The 22,552-nt window shown below is 57.5% G+C and overlaps 5 protein-coding genes across 5 annotated transcripts; 2 read left to right on the forward strand and 3 right to left on the reverse strand.

The window, feature by feature from the left end:
- Positions 1–320: 320 nt before the first annotated feature.
- Positions 321–1,904, reverse strand: GGS23DRAFT_588378 (uncharacterized protein). Its single transcript, XM_051517545.1, has one exon. It carries the CDS (start codon positions 1,586–1,588, stop codon positions 791–793), a length of 798 nt encoding a protein of 265 aa, XP_051367513.1. The 5' UTR covers positions 1,589–1,904; the 3' UTR covers positions 321–790.
- A 1,808-nt stretch (positions 1,905–3,712) lies between these two features.
- On the reverse strand, positions 3,713–5,681 carry GGS23DRAFT_390066 (uncharacterized protein). Its single transcript, XM_051513507.1, has 2 exons — positions 4,965–5,681; positions 3,713–4,908 (listed from the first exon to the last, which is right to left on the reverse strand). Exons 1-2 carry the CDS (start codon positions 5,400–5,402, stop codon positions 3,820–3,822), a joined length of 1,527 nt encoding a protein of 508 aa, XP_051367514.1. The 5' UTR covers positions 5,403–5,681; the 3' UTR covers positions 3,713–3,819.
- Positions 5,682–9,132: 3,451 nt separating this feature from the next.
- GGS23DRAFT_588383 (Annexin) lies at positions 9,133–11,969 on the reverse strand. Its single transcript, XM_051517546.1, has one exon. It carries the CDS (start codon positions 11,303–11,305, stop codon positions 9,839–9,841), a length of 1,467 nt encoding a protein of 488 aa, XP_051367515.1. The 5' UTR covers positions 11,306–11,969; the 3' UTR covers positions 9,133–9,838.
- A 1,057-nt stretch (positions 11,970–13,026) lies between these two features.
- GGS23DRAFT_600998 (uncharacterized protein) lies at positions 13,027–15,427 on the forward strand (the record flags this gene model as incomplete). The annotated part of the gene is made up of 3 exons (XM_051519154.1): positions 13,027–14,103; positions 14,166–14,387; positions 14,459–15,427. The coding sequence occupies 3 exons, from the start codon at positions 13,027–13,029 to the stop codon at positions 15,425–15,427; spliced, it is 2,268 nt and encodes a 755-aa protein (XP_051367516.1).
- A 1,928-nt stretch (positions 15,428–17,355) lies between these two features.
- On the forward strand, positions 17,356–19,750 carry GGS23DRAFT_390147 (phosphatidate cytidylyltransferase). Its single transcript, XM_051513508.1, has 3 exons — positions 17,356–17,752; positions 17,841–19,013; positions 19,083–19,750. The coding sequence occupies exons 1-3, from the start codon at positions 17,594–17,596 to the stop codon at positions 19,122–19,124; spliced, it is 1,374 nt and encodes a 457-aa protein (XP_051367517.1). The 5' UTR covers positions 17,356–17,593; the 3' UTR covers positions 19,125–19,750.
- The last annotated feature ends 2,802 nt before the right edge of the window (positions 19,751–22,552 follow it).

A 22,552-nucleotide genomic window follows, 5' to 3' on the forward strand; every position in this document is an offset into this window, starting at 1 on the left:
TACGTGACGATAACAGCAGGGCCCTAGCGCAGATCGGCCCAAACAGGAAGAGAGGAGTTGCATGCCTGGGCGAGGGAGGCCAGCGCATCTAACACAGGTGCAGGCACTCCTCACGGGCAGCAACAGAGAGCCGAGAACAACTCGGCTAGGGTTAGGGGATTGTTGTCCCACTTCCGGGGGGTCAGTACGGCATAGGTATACAACGAGTATACCATCTGGCGTGTCCCCGCCGGGGATCGAAAGGGAAGGAATTGCATGTTCGATCGAGAGGTGCGATCCGGGCATCAAGAGTAGCCGCGGGCAATCTACCCGGGTGGCAGGGTGTGTCCAGATGCGAAGGGGGGGTGTCCCAGGTCTACGTGTGAATACATGCAGCATACGCCAGATAGCTGGCTCTTGCGGGAGTGGGAGGAGGGGGTGGACGGGGTAGTAGAGCAGCGAGGCCGACAACCTCAGACGGTGGTGAAATACAAAAAAAAGGGGTTGCCCGCTCCGGCGTATCTACAGCTATTTGTACTCCTAGCCATCCAACTGATAGCAGTCCAGTCGTAGCCCACGCGCATTAGGTAATACTACAAACCATATGCCTCCAACAATCCGTCCCTCCTTCGTGTCGATCGTATCGTAACGTAACAGCGGTGCCTCACGCCGACCAGAACCCGCGGCGGACGTGAGCACGCCGAACCCAACCTACTAGCCCAGGCACCGCGCGTCGTAGAATTCGTCTATCTATTCGTCCGTCCGTCGGCTCATCCGCTCATTATCACCACTTGTCAACTTCGGCGCGACCTTACCAGCCGTGCCCTTGATGCCCGCCGTGGTGGCCATGCTGATGATGCCCGCCGTAGTACCCTCCGCCCTGCTCCCCGTGGTGTCCGTGATGCCGCCCGTGATGGGAGGACAACGAAGACGAGGAATCGTACGCCCCGTACCCGCCGCCGTATCCGCCGCCGTACCCGTGGTGGCTCCCATGATGGCTCCCGTGATGGCTTCCGTGGTGACTCCCGCGGTGGCTGCCGTGTCCCGAGTGGGAGTGGGAGTGGGGATGCGAGTTCTGGTGGTGTTCGTACCCGCTCGAGTGCTTTCCGCCTCCGAGGCGGCTCTCGAGCATGTTCGCCGCGACGGCGCCGACGGCGCCGCCTAGAACGGTGCCGAGCTTCCCCCTGCCCAGCTTGTGGCCGAGGAAGCCGCCGGCGCCGCCGCCCAACAGGGTGGCGCCGAGCCCCCTCTCTCCGTCCTCGGCGCCGCCTTGGTAGTGCTGCCCGTCGCGGTCGTACTGCGGGCCGCCGCCGCCGTACGGATCGGCCGAGTGCGGGCGCGGCGGGTCCCCGTCCTTCCCGTACCCGGAGGGAGAATGGGGAGAGGTTGGGTACGGCGGCGGGTACCCGGCGTCGGAGTGGGCGGAGCCGGGGCGCGCGGACGACGGGTGCGGGGCGAGATAGTGCTGGGTTTGGGCGTGCGGCGCGTAGGTCGGCTGGGAGTAGGGAGAGGATGCCGGTGGCGCATACTGCGGTTGCGAGTAGCTGGGCTGCGAGGGGTAGGGCGGGTGGCCGCCCCCGCTGTTACCGTAGTAGTCGGCGGCGGACATGGTTCAGAGTGGTGGGGATCGAGGCTGGGGAGGGCGCTTCTCTTCCGTCACAGCGACACGTCTCGAGCGATGTAACCTCGAGGTAGGTAGGCAGGGAGGTTAGGTTGGTAAGTAAGCCGGTCGTACCCAGGCTTGCGTGTGTATGTGTGTGTGTGTGCCTTGGCGTAGGTGAGGGCGCGAGTGTGAGTGCGAGTGTAAGTATATATATGTATGTGTCCTAGGATGGAGGTGGAGGTTGGAGGCGGGAAGACAGACTTTGGGGGAGGAAGAGAGAGGAGAGAGAACTAAGAGAACTGGGGGATTTATCGAGGTGAGACGGGAGGAACAAAGATGCGAAGCCGAGGGGGGGCCGTTTAAGTAGCCCCGGAACATCCCCCCCTCCTAACGCTAGGTTTGTGAGGTGGTGGCGACGCATAGGAACGGATGCTTATGCACAGGACGAATCCCACCACTCGGGGTCATATCGTGGCCACGACTCGCGTCCATCCTTGGGTACCTAGGTATGCATCTATCCATACCTGTGCCTATTCCCTTAGGCCTACCTAGGTGCCTACCTAGGTAGGTAGGCACCTGCTAGAGGTATGTATACCCATACACAATACGTCCATGCATCTATAGGTGCTAGGTAGGCAGAAGTAGGTACCTAAGGTACCTAAGGTATACCTCCATCTAGGTACATCTACTAAGCATGTCCATGTTCGTCGGCATAACTCTGTCCTCACTCACTCTTTCATATACATACCTACCTTGCGCTGCTGTCGTAATCGTCGTCTTCGCCCATCTGATCCCCAACGAACCGCCCCCAGCGCCTACTCACGGCGACCCCGCGGCAAAGGGCAAGGGGGGAGGAAGGGGTGGCGCACGAACGCACGCACGCGCCCACGCGCGCAACCGTTGCAGCGCCCGGTCCGCGCCTCATCTGATTCGACCGCGGGACCCGAAGGGATTCGCCCCAGAGAGTTAACGGCGCGCGCGCGTGACTACGTGTGGCGGCGCACTGCCTAGCCCATTCATTTATTCTCCATTTCCCCCCCTCCATCGGCGACGGCGAGTAACGCCAGGGTAACGAACCGCCCCGCAACCGAGTTACCTGCCTTAGGTACCTAGCCACCCGCAACGTATGCGTCCGCCCCTGGAACAGGAATTACCTACCTACCTACCTGGCCGTCGTCGTCGCGCGCCCCCGCATGCGGGTGATATACCTAGGTACCTACTTTCCCCATACCGGCCCGTGGCGGAGCGGGTTGCAACCAGTCTCGGAGTCGGAACCGTCCGCTGCCGGTGCTGCTGTTGCGGATGGGACCCTTCCTGTATTGAACGCACTACCTACCTACCTACGTCTGTGCAAAAGCCTCTCTCCCACCCCTGGAGAGCTGCCACGGGCGAGACAGACAGGTCGAAAACCCACCCGATCGCCCAGGAAGCACCACATTGCGACACCTACCCACCTGAGGTCCTATATATACCTGCTTCCCCTCCGTAGTCGAGTCCGTAGGTAGGTAGTTCCCCGCCTACCGTCACATCTCATATGCATACCACTCCGTCGACTCTGCAACCAACACGCACGTAGGGCACCACCTCCTACTACCACGACCTGGTTAAACCCCATGTCTCGCCCTCCTCTACCCGAATTCGCAAACTCACCACCACCACCAGCACAGCTACCTACCAGGTGCATGGTATTAGCTGGAAGCTACCCGCAGACAGGTATGTAGTGAATTGAGATCAAACCACTGAGGCTAGCTATACTTTATATGCCCTTACCGAGCCACCAGTACCCCGCCCCCTCCTCCTTTTGACCCCCCTGAACCAGCCCCCCCCCCCCCCTCTACTTAGGTCCGATCCTCGCACACCCACTCTCCTACCCGCTATTCGCACCGCGTATATACACACCTGTCCGCCTTCGTCCTCCTCTCCCGGAACAGAGTAAAAAATCAGAGAATCCGCTTCTCGTCGTCGTCATGCTCGTGAATTTCCCCGTAAATGCAACCAATTGCTCCTCGAGTCCCAATGTGTGATCCCGCCAAAGGGCGAGATGCCCCCGGGTAGGATAATGCATCATGGTGGTGAATGCCAATGCCAAGACCAAATACTTCATCGCGCGACGGTGTCGCGCTGGAGAGGGAAAAAGGATCTAACATATACACGTGCGCGAGAGGAGTCGACAAAGCCAGGTCCAAAGTGAGATCCGCCGCCCCCGGAAGCTACGGCGACGGCCGCGGCAGTCAGCGTCACACTCCGACCGTAGGGCCGTTAGGCCGTCTACTCGAGGGGAGCTGAATCTCCCCCTCGGAATCCGAGCTGTCGTCCGCGGCCGCTCGATCCAACATGCGTTCGATGTCGTCACCCCGCAGCGCCGGTCTCGGCCGAGATGGCCCGCTCAGGCCCGCCGGGAGGGAGAGCGCCGGTCTCGGCGCCGAGCCGTTTGTTCGGCGACGGGGCATCCCCCGACCGTACGGAGACCCTTGCGGGTCGTCAACGTCCATCCCGCCGTACCCGCCCGGCGACTTCTCAAACCCTACGCGCTTGCCCTGAGGTGCCTGCTGGTGCTGCGGCCGCGCCGTCGGGAGGCTTTTACGCCCCTGGACGCCAGCCTCGGTTCCCGCGCCTAGCCGAGAGCTCGGGAGGGTGGGTAGAGCCGTCCGCCCAGCGGTAGTTCGCGGTTGTTGTGGTGGTTGTAACGGTTGCACCGGCTGGGACGAGGGGAATGCGTGCTGGACGTGCGCCGAATTCCCGGGACTGCTCATGAACATCAGCGTCTCTAAGGCTTCCTGTTCACGAACGTTCTGGTGCGGAGAGAAAAGAATGGGGTCAACAGTGGGCGTTCTCATAGATCCCTGTCCTGGCGTGCTCTGGAGCGGGCTGGGCTGGGCTGGCGTGTGTGGAGAAGCGTGATGTGAGTGTGATAGATAGGCGGGCGTGAACCTCGCATTCGAATGACGGCGCGGATTCGAGTGGTCTGGCTGGCGAGGCTGTATAGGCGCGGGCGGGGCCAGGGCGGGGCGTTGGGAGACGGAGGGCGTCGAAGAAGCCACGGGCTTCGCGTTGCTGTCCCTCCAGAAGGATTCGTACGTGCGAATTTGGGAATGGGTTTGCGTCGTAGGGCTAGTGACGGCACTGGAAGACCTGTGCCTCATGGGGGCAGCCGAGATTCGAGGGCTCGCAGACGCGCCGTGCCGGCCATGCAACGTAGAGGTACTAGAGGTGGGAGAAGCGACCTGCGACGCGAGCGACTCGATCTCGTCAATCGAACGTCCTTGCCAACCGTTGTTAACCTTGACCATAGCATAGGACAGTTTGGCTTTCAACTCGGCTGACAGCTACGATGGAGTCAGCACACGAGCGTAGACGCGTCACTAACCCCGAGATCACTTACCTCCCCGATACGGCTGCCAGCAGTAGACGCCACGCTAACGGTGCTGGTGTTTCTAGAATGGCCGACGCGCACCGGCGAGACGCTCGAGCTGCTCCTCGAGTGCTTGACCACGCCGTCGGCCATCCTTTTCCTCGACTGGCCGCCATTCCCTAAGCTCCCATCCGCCTCGGCCATCTTCTGCTGGGCGGCAGCGATCTGGGACAGGCGCAAGAGCTGAGACTCCTGGCTGGACGCGTGCCCGTTCCCCAGAACCGCACTGCCTTCGCTATCGCTTTCGGGCGGGGTAAAGACGCGATCGGTATCGTTAGAAGTGACAGTGTCTTGGGAATTGTTGCTACAGTAATTTGGCGGCTGGCTTTGACTGCTGGTGAGAGTTCGCGACTGCGAAGAGGGAGGTTGCCCCTCCGGTCCGCTCGCGTAGTGGGCAATCTGCGACATAGCGTGACGAGTTGGTCCGCTAGTCAGAAGGGTGGGGAGAGGGTCGGTTCGCCCAAGCGCACGATTGTCGCGTCGACTTGGACGCGGATTTGGGTTTGGATTGGGATTTGGATAGTCCAGTTAGATAGACTGCTACTGGAAAGCGTGGGTCGCGTGAAATGACCTTGGAATTGGCCGATGTCGACAACGAATGCTGTGTAGCGGGATGCGAGATGTACGCGTCAGAGCGTAGCTGGCCCGGCGCCCGACCTCGACGAAGCCGCAGGACGTTCAAGACGCTCGATGCCGGGAATACTGCCCGGTCGCGTCAAACCAACGCAATGCGCACCGACTAGTACCGGGAGCAGATCTGAGACATGGGGTGAGGCGCTGATTCTAGTCGTTGCTTAAAGGGCATTCCAGGATCTGAGGGAGATTGACAATGCTAGAGGAGGGGAAGAGAGAGATGTCCAGACGCGACAACTATAATAAATCCGTAGGTATACCTAATACACGCACGCACACACGCACGCACGCGCAGGCAAATGTTGCAGCAGCAGGCGATTCCAAAAGCCAATGATTAGGACCAGCTGTCCGTGGGCTCCCAATGAGTTCGTGTAATGAGAGAAGAACGTGGGAGGTTGACGTGGATGGCCCGGATGGATTGGACCTGGGCAATGGAGCCGAGGAGAGAGAATAGGTCAATCAAATTGAGGTAGTCAGGTCCAAGTTCTCGTCCAGTCAACGCCGGCTGGCAGAAGCTGGCGAATGGATCGGGACGGATTCGGATGGGTGATGGAGGGAGAAGAAGGAGGGGGGGGGAGGGAACGGCGGGAGGCAATTGGTCGTTTATTACGCGGTTCTCAAGTCGCGCAACTTCCACTCTTGCTGGCTTCTCCTTCCTGTTCTTTTCACGGTCAGTTCTTTCCATCCTGCCTGCCTAACTAACCCTCTGCCATTGTACCTGCCATTCTGTCCGGAGGTACATATTCCTAGTATTGTGCCCACGTCAGATTGTGAGGTATCCTCAGTACCTAGCCGCGTTGGTGACTGCCCGTATATTAGCAGGTACCTAAGGCAGGCAAGTTCCTTCTCCTTCGACTACTCTCATATGTACCGCCTACGTGTACCCCTTGTACTACGTTAGGTACCTAGGTACTTGACCCGATGGATGTACGGACGTGTGTACATGGGAAAGCTCCTCCTCCCTCCTCCCACCGAAAGCTAAGCTATGTAACTCGACCTAACCTTGGGTACCTACCTGACCCGATCTTACCGGGGTCGTCGGCGCCATTCCCGGTGATGGTACAATTCGGATTGATTTGCATTGTGCACATGATCGATCTGCTCTCGTGTCGTGTCGGGTTGTGCAGGTACTTAGGCAGGTGCATATGCGCAAGTACCCAGTTGAGCGATGAGAGGTACCCCGGACACACACGCGTGGGGTTGGAAATACACGGCAACGTCAATTGCGATACTCGCGATATTACGAAGAATCCACAACGTCGCGTATCAATCTGAATCAGACCCAGCCAACCCGCTACCTACCTAGGTACCTACCTAGGGCACTACCGCACCCAATCTCTTCTCTCTGCGTCTCACACAACATTAGGCACCTAAGTATACCTGTAGGCACCTATTTCCCGTGCACATATAAGGTACCTACTTACCTAGGCACCTACTATAGGTATTATATATGTGCAGCGTCTATACCCTATCTCCATGGCCCAAGGGCAATGGATATGAACTCGGCCCCAGCACCGTACCGCGGTGCTTCCCAGGGGTCTCGGCAGGACGTGTTCAGCGGAAGAATGTACCTAATGCACCCTACGTGGGCACGTGAGTTACCTAGCTGCATTCAGGTTAGGCGAGATGCTACCATACACGGGCATCTCGTCTGTGCTCTCCCGCACACGTTGATCCGCATTCCAAGGTGGCCCTCCCATCACCGTAGGAAAAAGACACCCAGGCTCTCTCTATCGGGTATCTGCCTATGTGGTGGAGAGCTTGGAGTCGGCACCAGGGGACCTGGGTGAGGAATTGCATCCGAAGCGTCTGTGTAGGTTATGCGGTCGGATCGCATCTCCGTACAGGTACCTAATTTAATACATAAGTACCTACCTACGCGTACATGCAATAAGAGCAGGTGCATAAGACGGCGAACAAGGTGTTTTGCGTGTAGAAAAAAAAGGCCAAGACAGTGCGCACTCGGTTTCGGCGAGGCGAACGCATCGATGTCATGTACGTAATAAACCAGATACACCCGAACCCCAGGCCCTCGACCCCAATTGGATGCGATGGTGCACGTATCGGTAGATGGTGGCTGGAAAACCTAACCAGATATCGACTTCTCCACCTCCTGCGAGGAAGGGGAAAAAAAAAAGAAGAAAATAAGAAGACGAGCGCATGCGGGAGAACGGCACGCCGGAGAAGGACAGCAGGAGATGAAGAAAAAGTAAAGGAAAAACTGCAACGGATTCGAGCTGCAGAAAAATGGCGCGTGCTTTTTTCCCGCCCGGTCTCTCTGGTCCTCGGCCGGCCAGAAATACCCAGGTACTTCGAGACCCCCGGGTAGCCAACTCAACACGTAGTCACGTGTTGATAGCCCCTTGTGGTGCTCCGTCCTTCCTCCCCCTCCTCTTCGCGCCCCCCTCCATTCCGTGATTCGCGCGCTTGGCGTGCACACTACATCTGTCTACCGCAGTTGTCTGCCGCACACCTGCGCACTGCGTGCAGATTCGTACCGCACAAAATTGGACCCAAAACGCGCCCCGCGGATCCCTCGCACAGTCGGGCGTCCTGAAACCCGCGAGCAGAGACACGCAAGAGCAGGCGAACGAGTGGGTGGGTGGCTGGAGAAGGATAGCTGCGTCGGAGTGCCCGGTCTGGCAGGCGAGAGAAGACAGAGAGGCGGTCGAATGCGGCATCGCATGCCTATATGCTTATGCCACAGAGAATTGTTAGCGGGCAAGGGAGACAATTACGCAGTTCGCTTGCCCGCCTACGAGAGTCCGCACTCTCGCTGTCGCCAATTAAGCGTCGTGTCCCCCCTCGCTCTGTTATTATTTAACCCTCTCTGTCTCTTTCGCGCCTTACCTCCCACAACCACCGCTGCTCTCCCGCTCCCCCTGTCGAGCGCCGAGGTCGCGTCTTAGGGCCTCAACGGGATTTTCGGGATCGGATTAGTGCCTTACCTACCTACCTATGCATGTCATGCCATCCCACGTCGTCCATCCACCCACGTGTGCCGAGACCATCTATCTACAATCTCTACCGTCTCCATCTCCTTCCCTCCCTCGCTTCCGTCGGGCCTCGGGTCCTCTCCCTTTTCTCTCGCCCGTCCTCGTATCCACTTCGGGCACTCCCGCCGCCGGTTGCAGTTTTAGGGAAGGCGATGGCATGTTTCAGGCTCCTGGCGTCGTCGCCCTCGCGTAGGTTGTAGCGGCCGGGCCCCGCGGCAAACACGGGTCGCGCGCGCGCGCACGATGCCGTTTGCTTTCCCAGCCGTATCTACAGCTTAATTAAGTCTTCGTGTCCGGACCAACCCCTAGCGGCGGCCGCAAGACTCTAGATACAAATTCGTTGACATACCTAGGTCTATAATGCGAGGCCGGCAGCTCCCTACCACTTAGGTATAGATCTCGGAACCCGGCACCGTGGAGAGACCCCGGATATGTGACCCATTCTGTTCGGGCCCTCGGCACATTGTTTAATTCCTACGGCGGCGGGACGGGAACGGGGAAATAGGCATCAAGCCCGGTTCCGGCCACGTCGCCTAGACGGTATTTTATCGTCGCTGGAATTCGGAGCGGGCGCGATGACGTAGAGGAGAAACAACGCGTCCGTTCTCTAGTCAGCCTGACGTAGATTGGGCCGAATACGAGCCCCTCGGTCTATCGTGATTCAGTTATAGTAAGCTTTATCATGTGCAAGACGTGATAAATAGCGAGACATGATTATAAGCACACGTCAAGGGGGATTGCTAATGCAAACTATTTTTGAGGGTTTAGAGGTCGCTGTCATCGTGGCCCGACCGGTCACCATTTCCCCCACCGGCGTTGGCAAACTACCACGCGGTCCTCGTCACCGCCATGCGTCTCTCTCTCATTCTGTCCAGGCAGTGGATACTTAGTTAGTCTAACGGGGTCCTGATGTCTCATATCCATCAGCCATTGAACGGTTCAGAGATTGTAATACCGAGCAGCACGGTTGGCTGCCCGAGGTAGTCATAAATCTCTAGCAGCAAAATACATGGGCAAGCAGTATTACAGCCAAGCCTCGTCAAGCAATGGCAAGGTCCTATTTAGCTACCATGGCCGGTGGCCATCTTGCTCACGAGTTTAGTAAACACATATCCTTGGACACCGCGACTTCGTATCCGCTCACAAATGAGCGCTCATCACCCACGTGCTTGGGCAATCCATTTTTGCCGGCAACTGGCACCACTCCCTCTCCCTTTACTGCCTCTCGCGAAGGAGGGCAAGTATCAAGTTCTCGTAGTCTCCGCTCAGCAACGTCCTGACCGTTCCGCGAATCGACGCCCTGAGCTGGGAATGCATATGATACGCCGCCTTGGCCTGGTCCAGACGGTTGCGGTCCCAGTGCAGGCTGACGACTCTGTTGATGAACAGGCGGTCTTTCCGAGGGGTGCTGCACAGCGGCGTCTCCAGCCTCCGGGCGTCCGAGCGCGCCTGGTCGTTGGCGCTATCGAGCATGTACAGCAGCGCGTCTTCCATGTCGCCGCGGAACTCCTTCTCGATGACGTGTTCGAGGGAGCGGTGGTATTTCCGTTGGTACGCCTCCGAGATCGCGCGGAGCTGAGCAGCGTTGGAACTGGTAAATATCTGCACCACGGATACCACGTTGGCACCGAAGGTGCCCTCCGTTGCGCGTTGTAGTTCCGTTACCTTCTGGTCAATTTCAACGGCTACCAACGGCGCCGAGTCCTCCGCCCGCGTGGCCGATAGCACCATACTGTAAAGTCGGAATAGCGCATCATCGACGTCGTTCTTGATGTCTATTAACAGCTCCTTGCCCTTTATCCGCTTGTACTCGGCAGTTATGGCCCGGATATCCGCGTTCGACCGGCACAGAAGGACGTCCATGAGGGCGCCTTCATCGGTTCCTATACGGTCGAGGGCCTTGATGAGGACTCGTACGTCATGCTCTAGCGGGCCCCGGATGAGAGCCAGCAATGCGGTCTCTAAGTCGCCACGTGTCTCGCTCTCAATATCCTTCTTCAAGTCTCGAATAAAGCGTTTATTATAGTCGTCAACAAGCTGTGCCAAGGCCCAAGGGTTGTCGTATTTGGGTGCCGTGAACACGCGGATCAGCTCTGCTTCGTTACACCCCATACCCTTCATGGCCTTGCGGATAGCTTCCGCATCTGCCGATGTATCAATCGGCGCATAGAACGCCTTCTGGGCCGGGTCATAGCCTGGCGATGCAGGTGTCGGAGGTACACCGTAGCCCTGTGGGGTCACATGCGGTTGTGGCCACTGTCCGGGGGGCGCCGGAACCCGTGGGTTGGCATTGGGAGCTTGGTAGGGATAGGGGTTTGGAGGATATTGCTCATATAGAGCAGACAGTTGTCCGTATTGTCCCTGCGGCGTAGGTTGATGAGGATAAGGCTGGTTTGGATATTGCTTTGCCTGACCTGGAGGATATCCACCTAAGTCTGAGGACGCTCCCCCGGGATAAGGCTGAGGCTGATACTGGCCCGGCTGAGGCGGGCCCTGAGGGGCATTGTAATTAGAGTACGGGGGCAGGCCTAGAGCTGCCGATGCTCCAGGAGGCGGGGTATAAGGTGGGTAGGAACCAGAGCCTTGCGGGGGCGGCTGGTGTCCTGGCTGAGGTTGCCCAGCAAGAGGCGGCCCTCCAGCTGGCGGGTACTGGCCGTAGTAATGTTGATTCGGCGGGTTCATTATATTATTGGATTCTTGTAAGATATTTTGGAGTTCAGCCTGATGAGGGCGATATGTATCGCTCTACGAGTAGAGGAAGGAAAGCATGGAAGGACGCCAATGGCCATTAATATAGCCCGACTTGCTCGTAGTCCGTCAGCCAAGACCTAGAACTCGGCCAGGAGAGGCCTCCCGATTAGAATACGGTAGGAGCACAAAAGGTGTGGTTGTCAGACGTGGTTCGTTGTAATCGGGGAATCATCCAGTCACCGAGTGTCGAAGCTCGGCACTTTGATAAGACTACCAAACGAATCTGCTCGAACCATACCGCACTATCCTCCACGGCGCAGCAGGGTTCGCAGGGGTTTCGCCGCAGCGGAAGAAGGCCATAGGCTCTAGAACCCGAAGGCCCCCAACCGGGCTCGTAAGTAGGGCTAGAGACAGGGTTGAAAAATAGGTTTAAGTTTTCAAGTTCGGTCTGACACAGGCCAAGGGCTATGGTGCCCGGCGTAGAGTTCCACGGGCGCAACATACTCCCGGCAGTCCGCGGAGTTCTTGGTAGTCCGTAGATAGGGTGGAGTGTAGGGAGTTTATGGGACCCCGTAGACTGCGTAAGGTGCAGGGAGTCTATAAGGATGGAAGTCCGTAGGCCCTAGGGAGGCCGTGGGCTGCGGGTACTCCGTAGAGGGCACGTGGGCCACTGTACTGCTGCTAATTAATAGCACTGCAGTATAGAATGGAGAGCGTAGAAACTTCTCGTACTATACAGAGACTATGATAATGAACGATATACAGAGCGTTGGTGGAAGAGTTGATCTATTTACTCTAAGTAACGTAACGGACGAAAAATAAGGTATATATAGTAAAGCGAAAGCTAAAGCAAAGCAAGTAAGGTATCTACTCCCTATAACGTTAAAATTTCAATTGTTCGAGTCAAGTTGAAACTTGTCTTAACCCTTTTTTCGTTTTTCGCCCCTGGCTAGGGAGGTCCCCGATGCCGCAGAGAGAGAGAGGTGTTTTTGACAGCGATGCCAAATTGGTTGATATAAAAGACCGCGAGTCCCATAATGGAACCCTAGGAATCGTACTAGACGATGACGTCAACGATACCGATGGTGTAGGTATGTGGGCAATCCGGATCAGTCTGAATATGTCTTGAGTTCCGAGATTGTCGCCTATTCCAGGCAGAGTAGAGATTCGGCGCACTGTTGAACAACCACCTCCTGAGAGCGACATATCGAGGCGAGGGGTGCTGTCGCTATAGTATTCTCAGCGCCAGCGCTGATGAGGACGTACCTTGGGTAGTTTAGGTACCTGCTTCTGCCTCGGCATCTATATATAGGTACACCTCCACTGGTATACACTAGAAGTATCTGTATGCTATGTACAGCACTTAGAGGTACTAAACATGTAAGTACACGGGTTAGGCCAGGTACCCTGCCTCCCTCTATGCAGGTACTTCCCCCTGATCCGACGGGGGTAGCATCGGGTGGATTCACCTAGGTATCTGCCCAATTGCGCGGAACCGGCGATAACAGGTTATGATAAGGATTACCGCCCGCTGCCACCACGTCAACCCTCTTTCCTTGTTGACAAGGGATCTATTTCCCCCCTCAACAAAACACCAAACCCGCTTGCCAACGCCAGCACAAGTCCCACAAGTCTCCCGACTCCATACCTGCGAGGAGGACAGGCGGTGCCAATGGGCTTATACGTGGCCGCATCTGGCTCACGGAGTCGCCATGGACGAATTTTCCGACGATGACTTCGATGCCCTGAATGCGAATGCCCTGCAGGAGCTCGAAAACAATGCCATCCGATCCACCCAGGCCCAGAAAAAGTACCAGCCGTCCCAGCCGCAGGCCCAGCCACTCTACATTCTCGATGACGACGATTTTAGTGATTCCATCGTAAAGGACGAGCTTCTCGGAAAGTCTGCCCTGCTGTCGGAGAAGACTGCCCAGATTCCCTCCAGGATAGTCCCCGAACAGCGACAGCCGTGGGGTGCTGCGATACCTGTGCCTCCGAGCCGCCTTCGCCCTCAGCCCGCTGCTTCGACATCGCGGCAGCCTGCAACAGCCCTCGCCGGCTCGCGTGCCCCGCCCTCATCCTACAGTCGCATAGGCCCCCCTCCTCTACCTCGACCGCCTCCCTCCATCACCGCGAGATACCAAGCCTCGCAAGCCCAGGGGAAAAATGCACCGTCGAGCCACGAGATTGCTTCTTTGCAGGCCCAAATATTAGACCTGAAAACCAGGCTCACCACCAAAGATGGCGAGATAGGTATCATACGGAAACGGCTCGAGAAGGCACGCGAAGACCACGAGCGCGAGCTTCAGACGTTGAAGAAACAGACGGTAGATCAGGTCTCGAAGCATGAGAGGGCTCTCGAGGCGGCCAAGGCTGCCCAGCAGGCCGCCCAACTCGCCGCCTCTACCGAGCTCGAGTTCACTAGGCGGGACTTCAGGGAGGAGCTGGCCCGTGCTAAGCGCATAGATGGACCGGTAACGCCCAAGAAGAACGCCGCTGCAAAGTCGTGGGGCATCGCGGACGGGTTCGAAGACGTAGAGATCGCAGGTAGTCCTAGTAAGGGGCAGAGGGGGAAGGGCGCCGGAGCCGTTGCTAGTGCTATGGCCGAGCCGTCTGCGAAGCAAGCGAGAACTCCTACGAAAGGAAAGCGGAAACGCCTGGCCGTCGATAGTCCAATCTCGGCGCTCGAGATTCATTCCGAGAATGCGATGCTGCTAGACAACGCGGACGTAAAGGACGACAATGGCGCATGCCCCGTAAATACCGCGCCGAAGGTCGCGTCTTTCGACGTAAGTTGCCGCTAACAGGACGCCCTCTCCCTGCAGCCCGATGCTTACTACTGCTTTCCAAGTATATGAAGGTGCTACTGAATCACAGCTCACCGCGCGGCCACTCGCCGTCATTCGATTACTTGGCTCGCTTTGCACTGCCATCAAGACCGATGGAAAGCCTCGCTTCGATACTCTTTCAGAAATTAGCTATCATTGGCGATCCCGAGGACCCTTTGCGTCTGCCGATCGAGTTTTGCGAGCTGGTGATTCAGCTGTGGGACAGCTGTCGCAAGGAGAATTACGTGAGTGGTTGTCTCTTCCTTTCCTCGCCCTCGGTAGGCCGAGGACGAGCGCCTGCTAACGGACTCGATAGTTGGAACCGATAATGGAGTTGGTTTCTTTGGTTTACTTGACGGTACAGCTGTATACCCTGGCAATCGCTCCGTACATCGCCCCGTCTCTTTTACCGGTTGCGATGGACTCGTGTTACGAAGTCGACATACCGAGATTCCTGAACCAAGGCACCGGAGACCCGACGGATGAGGCGTGGAAGAAATTCAACGCGAATATATCGACCACGGAGATTTTGTCCTTGTTGTACCTGACCTCGCTGGGGTGCGCGGCGTCGCCACCGGTGAGGGGTGGGTTGACGGAACCCGGAGTGGATTTCTGGAGCCAGGTTCACGTGGAGTTTGTGCTCTTACAGCTGAGCCAGAAACACCCGGTGGAGGATTACCTGATCGTGCTTAGATGGATCCGAACGTCGGTATTCCCAGATAGTGTCGGGCCCATCAGCCCAAACAAGACAACGGAGGTGGTATCGGGCGCGCTGATCGAACGAGTTTCTCTTCTGCTGGTCGAGCCGTTGCGCTGGGACATCGATCAATATAAGCATCGGAGTGTCCGGAACGCGGCGCTGCGGACGCTGGCAGCATTCGCCAGGTCCGCGTTTGGCCTCGTACAGCTGGCCGTCAGCAGCTGGGCCATCCCACGCCTCGCGACTCTGCTGGCTTCGTGCATAGACGAGCTCTACGATGGTGACATGCGGTATGAGTCTTGCGAGGAGGACGATTCGCGGAAGGAGTTGCAGACCATGGTGGCGAACACGGTGCTACTCCTGCACACGATCATCACGAGCCCGGCCACGGCCGACCTGGCCAACGTGTCGGGGAAATTGGCGAAGTCGGCGGCGGGGTCACAAAAGTACCTGCTTAGCCTTGGGAGGTTGAATTTCTCGGATGATCTTGTCTCGGAGGACACGGCCGAACTGGCGCACGAGCTCCTCGAACTAGCAGTAACGCCGGAAGAGGGCGAGGGACTGGGACGGTTCTTTGGGGGGTGAGAAATCGAAGTGTTGTGTTTTTGGTCTCTTTCTCTCTCCTTCCTGGTTACGATGATACCAGCCGGCCAGCCGGTTAGTCGAGTGTAGGCTGACTACCCAGACACCGAACTACCACGTAAGACCTGAGCGGTGGATGTGTAAGACTACTGGGCCACGCATGGTGGCATTTATGACGGCGTCGACGCTCTGATGGGAACAGGGGACGGCAAATGAGTGAACACGTTTAGATAAATATGCCGAAGAGGTCAGGCATGTCGGGTTACGAGGCTCAAACAATAGTGAGTTGGAATTCACCACGCCCACGCCTAACGAATGTTCGAATATCCGAATATTCTTGACTACGGTCATTCTAGCGGCAATCGGGCGAAAGTCTCCTACAGCAGAGAATGGGCATTGGATTACTTGGCTTGAATGGAGCCAGATGAGGAGCTCAGCCGCTCCGGAAGCTGTCAGGGGTCTGCGTTGGGCACCAAAGACGGAACCGGGTTTGACTGCTGTATGTGTACGATATGGATGTGTGTACGTGTGTAGGGAGGCACGTATATAAACTGCAGATGGTTACCTGTATGGTAGAGGCCGCCGGCGTGAGGCGAATTGACATGTGAAGGTGTCACCAATGAAGGGGGAGCAGCCATAGCGGCGACACGAAGGGGAACCACAAAATGTAGGTACACCAGGGGGATTTGTGCAATTTATGCGTGTCTCATAAGCGCTGCATATTATGCCGGCATGCCAGGCCACATGTACTGACGTCGAGGGAAGCTACAGGTCAGTTAAGATTGCAGGCTAAGGAAGGAGGGACCTGAAGGACCCAGTTGCGGCACCGCCAAAGCTCTGGGCTGAGGGGAACTTCTCAACAAGAAGAAACTGCGACTTTCTAATAGCAGAAGGTGACCCACCTAAGTAACTTGGGAGGTACCTGCCTCGTGAACCTACCTCTTCGGCACCTAAAATAATACCCTTTTACGAGGCAGGCGCCTACCTGTCCAGTATCTTGGGTACCTACCTCCAAAGGCAGCCTCCCCTAACCTATAGATGTACCGGTACCTGCCCAGGTAGGTACTTAGGTACCTACATACCTAGGTACCTAGGTACTGAGTACCTAAGGTATAGTGCTGCTGCTACACGGCACTGCACTACACTACACTACACTACGTAACAGCGCATCCAACCAACGCCAAAGCCTGGACCAAGTCAACGACCCGGATCAGGAAATCCAGAAGGGCGCAAAAAAAAAAGGCCACAGATACTGACATGGGCACCGATACACACCAACACTCCACACGCGCACGGGCAAGCTGCACACACACACCACTTCGTCGACGTTGACCTGTCGCCTGCCTGCATCGATTGACCTGTACGGTGTTGGAGGGGGGCTGTCCTGCAACGAAGAGAGAGACAAACAGAGAGAGAGTTCGGAGAGAAGAGGGGGAGAAGCGAGGCGAAGTCCAAGGAAGAGAGCACAGGCATGAGAAAGGCAGCATAGCAGAATCTAAACTGATCAGCATTGCGCGTCATCATCCACTTCCTCACACACTCTCCTCCCTCACCAACCCATCTCAACACAGCCAGACTCTGTCCACACATCCAATTTGGCGCGCAACCCGCCACGCTACTGGACCCTCGTCCCTTGGATATTCCGAATTCCGACGCGGGCTGATAGCGGACTCCTTGACGACCCCGAGCCATCCGCCCTACATTGACCGTCCTGGCCAAGCCGATTTATTCGCCTGTCTCGACGTCCATCCGCCGACGATCCGACGTCCCCCACCTTGGCACCTCATCATCTCAGTCAACGCCCTGCGCCGCGCTCCGGGGCTGCTTATTAGCTTATCCACTGCCGTCCATTGCCCTCTCCTACCCAAAATTGGGACCGACATCTTCACAGTCTCTGCCGCATCGCAAGTGCTTTTCATTTCCTCGAAGCACCACCTCTCCGTCCGACCATCTTACGTAGGCACACGAGCACGAGCCTAGCCGAGGGATCCGTCACCTGCGACAACCAACCCGCCTTGCCAACAATTGGCGTTCGAGCCGCGTCCAAGGCCACCTAAGCAGCTCCAATCCTGACAAATCCGCGCTCCGCGCTCCGCGACTCGTCCTGCCGACGCAGACCTAGACGTTGATCCAGACGCTGTCGCAAGCAAAACCCAACCGCAAGCCATCATGACGAAACCGCGCCGTGGGGTTCGGTTCCCCAGCCGAACCGGAAACGGTCACGTTTCTTCCGACGGGAGGCGATCCAGCTTCAGCGAGATTAGCGAGGACGGGTCCGGGTCGCCGATGAAGTCCAAGGGCTTGCCGCAATTAGACGGCATTACCGAAGTACGTTTCTTCTACCTTGTCCCTCTCCCTGTCTCTGCGTCGCTCGACCTCAGAAGCTGACGATTAACTCTACCCCCCTCCCCCGTAGCAACCGCTGGAACAGACCGAGTACGAGAAGAAGAAGGCCAACTTCCTCACGCGCACCTTCTACACCTTCGTCATGATCGGCCTCTTCTTCACGGCCCTATTTTCGGGCCACATCTACATTCTCGCCTGCATAACCGCCGTCCAGGTCGTGTCGTTCAAGGAAGTCATCGCGATCGCTAGCGTGTCGAGTCGAGCGCGCCAGCTTCGTCCCACCAAGAGCCTGAACTGGTATTGGCTCGCGACCACGATGTACTTCCTCTACGGCGAGTCCGTCATCTACTACTTCAAGCATATCGTGCTTGTCGACCGGGTCCTGCTGCCGCTCGCGACGCACCACCGCTTCATCAGCTTCGTGCTGTACGTCATCGGCTTCGTCTTCTTCGTCGCCAACCTCAAAGCCGGCCACCTCAAGTTCCAGTTCACCAACTTTGCCTGGACGCACATGGCCCTGTACCTGATCGTCGTGCAGGCCCACTTCGTCATGAACAATGTTTTCGAGGGCATGATCTGGTTCTTCCTACCCGCGTCGCTGGTCATATGCAACGACATCTTCGCCTACATCTGCGGCATCACCTTTGGCCGAACCCAGCTGATCAAGCTGTCCCCCAAGAAGACGGTCGAGGGCTTTCTGGGCGCCTGGATCATGACCATCATCTGGGGCGTCCTCCTCACTAATGTCCTGATGCGCTCCAAGTACTTCATATGTCCCGTGAACGACCTCGGCTCGACCATCTTTACCGGTCTCGAATGCGATCCGAACCCCGTGTTTCTCCCCCACACCTATACCCTGCCTCAGCTCTTCTTCCTCCCCGAGGGGACCGGCCTCTCCTTTACCACGGAGCCGATGCAGTTCCACGCTATCATCCTCGCCACTTTTGCGTCACTGATCGCGCCCTTCGGCGGCTTCTTCGCTTCAGGATTGAAGCGCACCTTTAAGATTAAGGACTTCGGCGACTCGATCCCCGGCCACGGGGGCATGACCGATCGCATGGATTGCCAATTCATCATGGGCTTCTTCGCGTTTGTATACTACCAGACCTTCATCGCGCAGCATAAGGTCAATTTCGGCAACGTCATGGAGCTCGCCATCACCGGCTTAACGTTGGACGAGCAAATGGAATTGGTCAAGGGGATGAGCAAATATCTGGAGAACCAGGGCGTGTGGGGACCCGAGGTGAGCACTATATATTATATACACTCTGACACGCTGGCACAGATTGCGAGACTAACCAGTGACGCTTAGGTGCACGAGTGTTTAGAAGGAGCATTGCCCGCGCGGCGATAGGAATCAACTTGGGTGTTGTCCCGGATGGGCAAAGGAGGTGGCGAGGCTGCGGGCAAGGGTGCTGCACATTATACATAGCTACTCGGCCGAAGAAGCAGCCTATTAATGATATGAATGATGACCAGATAAACGCAGACGTTTCTGTGTCGAAGATGTCGTGCAACTATAAGGTTCTCTTGATTTCTTTTGACTCTAGGTGGCTTTGAGCGATGGGGCAAAAAAGGGGGGGGAGGAGAGAGAGAACGTGGTAAAATAAAATACGGAGAATTGAACGGAGTGTCCTAAACACCCGTATAAGGGGAATGGAGCGGGGCGGTACCACGAGCTTCGCCTCGCGCGGCTCGTGGAGCTTCGTGTGTATAAATAGATACAGAACCATACACATGGTCCATCGGTCGGTATCCGGATCGTCGAAGTAAGCAGCAGCAGCAGCAGCAGCAGTCTTGACAGGGACACATTCCGAAAACCCTCACTTTTTTTGAACCCGCCCACCGTGGCAGTAGCTAGCGCGTCGTATCGTCCCACCCTGTCGCTCTTCGAAGACGGGGCACGCGAGGACAGGTTTTGCCTGCCGGCTGTTGCCGGTAGCGGGGGTCAGCCGAGCGGGATGGGGCCGATGAAATGCTACGGGGGGATATACTACCGATCGCGCCAACCCGGAGCGTGTCTGGCCTAACCCACCGGCGTTGGCCGGGGCCGCCGGGGTTCCGACCTCGCGGCCGGGAGAGAGAAATAGGTAGGTAGGTATATAGGCCAGGCGGGCCGCGACGCCGGGCTCTGTGGTACACGCGACAGAATAATAATAGGCACTAATCGTAGAATAGAAGGCGGGAGAGAAAGAAAGAGAGAGAGGGGGGAAGAAAATTCGTATAACCCGCCACGCGTAATATCAGCTATCAGCTACCGACGGCGGAGTACTTGCCGCACATCGACGCAGCGTGCTGTCAGCGAAGCATCGTCTTTTTGTCTTCCTCTTCCTCTTCCTCTTCCCTTTTCCCTCCCCTTCTTTCATTCATTTTTCTTTTCTTTTCATTCCAATTTTTTTTTTTTTTTGCTCACGACTTCGCTAATCCCTAGGTAAGATCCCTGGGCCCAACTCTCTCCTCCTGCCCTCGTCCCCGCTTCCCGCCCACACACCCCTACCCTACCACACCCACCCCCTTTTCAGCTCTGCTGCCCTCGCTCGCACCCCGTCTTGGACGCCGCCGATACGGAAAATACGACGACGGCTTGTCCTTTTGCGCCGGCGGCTTACGTGACCCCCCTCCCCTCCTTTGGCGCACCCGCCGGCTCGCAGCAGCGCCCGCCTTGCCAAGTCAGGCCTGGCTGGAATAGCGCCTGCCTGCCTGCCTGCCTGCCCACCTGCCCACGGGGTCCTCGCCCTCCCGCTCTCTGGGCAGTCCGCCAACGCCTGGATTGCGACGCGGGGGGGACCGGGATACCGTAATCGGCACCAGCCCAGCCACGCGCGCGTGCGAGTGCGGGAGGAGGAGGATGAGGAGGAGGCGCCAAGTCGGTGGCGCGCGAGAAGGGGAGGGGGGGGGAAGGGAGGGATGCGCTAAGGGGAGGACCCGTCCGCGGTCAAACCGGTGGGGGAGGGCAGGGGAACCGGCGGCGCGCTGACGCTGCTGCGGTAATTATGGCCTCGTGTCTTGCTCTGGCAGACGTCGCGAGTAGGCGCTTGCCCTGCGTGTGCGAGAAGAGAGAGAGAGAGAGTCGCGGTCTGCGGAGGGCGCGGGGGCTGTCTGGTCTGTTTGGATGATGCGGGGAGGAGGATAGGCAGGCAGGCAGGTAGGCTTGTGAGGTGTGCATGTGTATACGCACGTAGGAGATATGTACGTATGTATGTATGTATGTAGGTAGAGCTTGCTCGAGAGGAGTGGTTCAGAGAGGAGAGGGAGGAGGTCAAGGGAGGGATATTGAGGAGGGGGAGGAGGACATGGGTGCGCACGTGTGAACAGGCCAGGCCGCCCACCCGCCGCCGTGGCTGGCATGGATCGAAGTTGCAGCGATGCTTCTTCTCTTGCTATCAGCCGTCAGCCGTTCAGCCAGCGTCTTCCATGGGGTATGAGGGGGGCCTGTTATGATGCTACTCCATAGCCTGTGGGTGTGTGTGGGCGGAATCATGTACGCGCGTGGGTGGATGGATGCGCCATAGGTTTCGATCTCCGTCTTCCCTGCTAGCCTGTCTGTCTGTCTGTCTGTCTCTCCTTATGCCTACATACCGGTTGTATCCATACGAGCACACACACACACACACACACACGTCCCCCATGCATGGCCATCGCTCTATGCAGACTGTTCATCCCCTAGCGCCACCTTGCTGGGGAAAGTAGGTGGGCTGGCGATCTGGATGCTACGAGGATAGAGCCGAGCACAGAGCAACAATGTGCGCGTCGGGATGGGGATGCGAAAATCGCGTAGCGATATCATGACTAGAAGGGATGGAGGAGGGACGTGCTGGCAGGGATGGTGGTGATGATAAGCAACTCGTCGCCGCCTTGGAGTGCGAGCGTAGAAGGGACTCTCGGTAGTTTGAGCATGTTTCTTCGACGCATCATACATCCCTACATGTCCAGCCGTATAAGTACCTAGGTGTATACGCACAGAGCGTACATACACACGTACCTAGCTACCTACCATACCTCCCTACTTACATACATATAGACGAGCACACATGCAGAGCCCGTCTACACTACCTCCCTTCAACCTTGCTCGCCCGCACTCGCGTGATACCACCGGCGGCATATCTCTCACCGAGCTGCTTCCCTGGATCGTAGATCGCCCAGTGGGGGACGAGATGGCGAGCGAGAGAGATGGGCCAAACGGATCGGCGCCTGTCTGGGACGTCCACCTCGGGGTCGTTGAAGGGGTCCGGCATCGACTCCACCGGGCCCCTTCCCTCTCGCCTTCGCGCTCGTCCTGTCGTCGAACACACCCGACGCATCCAGTTAGCCAATCTCCCGCCACGCTCAGCCCCCGAGCGTCGCCTAACGCCCCCAGAGAGCTGCGTCGCGCGCCCGCCAGCGGGTGCCGCGATAGGTAAGGGAACGCGAGGCCCTGGGAGAGCGAGTGGGCAGGTAGGGTATAACGAGCGAGGGAGAGGTAGGCAAGGTAATACGTGCGTGTTCCTCGCCCGCGTCGCCACCCCCTCCCCCTTATTCAAGCCCATCATCGCCGTCTATCACGCGCATTAGCGCTGACCAGGGCCCCCCCCCCAACCACCACGCACACATGCATACAGATATTCGTGTACGACGTTCCCGCCGCCGGCAGGGAACGCGGGAAGTGGATGGAGAGCGCGGGCGAGTTTGATAGCGAGCACCCCTCGCTGTTAGAGGAGGACGAGAGCGAGAAGAGTGGGGGAGAGAGGGGGAGGGCGGGGGGGGAGCAACATGAAAATGATGGTGAGAGAAGAAGAGGGTAGA

This window comes from Durotheca rogersii (genome assembly GCF_024521655.1).
Source record: "Durotheca rogersii strain YMJ 92031201 chromosome Unknown GGS23scaffold_42, whole genome shotgun sequence".
Taxonomy (NCBI): domain Eukaryota; kingdom Fungi; phylum Ascomycota; class Sordariomycetes; order Xylariales; family Xylariaceae; genus Durotheca; species Durotheca rogersii.

What these genes read in the sequence shown, in the direction of transcription:
- GGS23DRAFT_390147 (XM_051513508.1), top strand. Translation starts at nt 17,594, where the DNA reads ATGACGAAACCGCGCCGTGGGGTTCGGTTCCCCAGCCGAACCGGAAAC. An exon ending in AATTAGACGGCATTACCGAA is followed by an intron (nt 17,753 to 17,840) that starts GTACGTTTCTTC and finishes CCTCCCCCGTAG; the next exon opens with CAACCGCTGGAACAGACCGA. An exon ending in AGGGCGTGTGGGGACCCGAG is followed by an intron (nt 19,014 to 19,082) that starts GTGAGCACTATA and finishes AGTGACGCTTAG; the next exon opens with GTGCACGAGTGTTTAGAAGG.
- GGS23DRAFT_588383 (XM_051517546.1), bottom strand. Translation starts at nt 11,305, where the DNA reads ATGAACCCGCCGAATCAACATTACTACGGCCAGTACCCGCCAGCTGGA.
- GGS23DRAFT_588378 (XM_051517545.1), bottom strand. Translation starts at nt 1,588, where the DNA reads ATGTCCGCCGCCGACTACTACGGTAACAGCGGGGGCGGCCACCCGCCC.
- GGS23DRAFT_390066 (XM_051513507.1), bottom strand. Translation starts at nt 5,402, where the DNA reads ATGTCGCAGATTGCCCACTACGCGAGCGGACCGGAGGGGCAACCTCCC. An exon ending in CTGGCAGCCGTATCGGGGAG is followed by an intron (nt 4,909 to 4,964) that starts GTAAGTGATCTC and finishes ACTCCATCGTAG; the next exon opens with CTGTCAGCCGAGTTGAAAGC.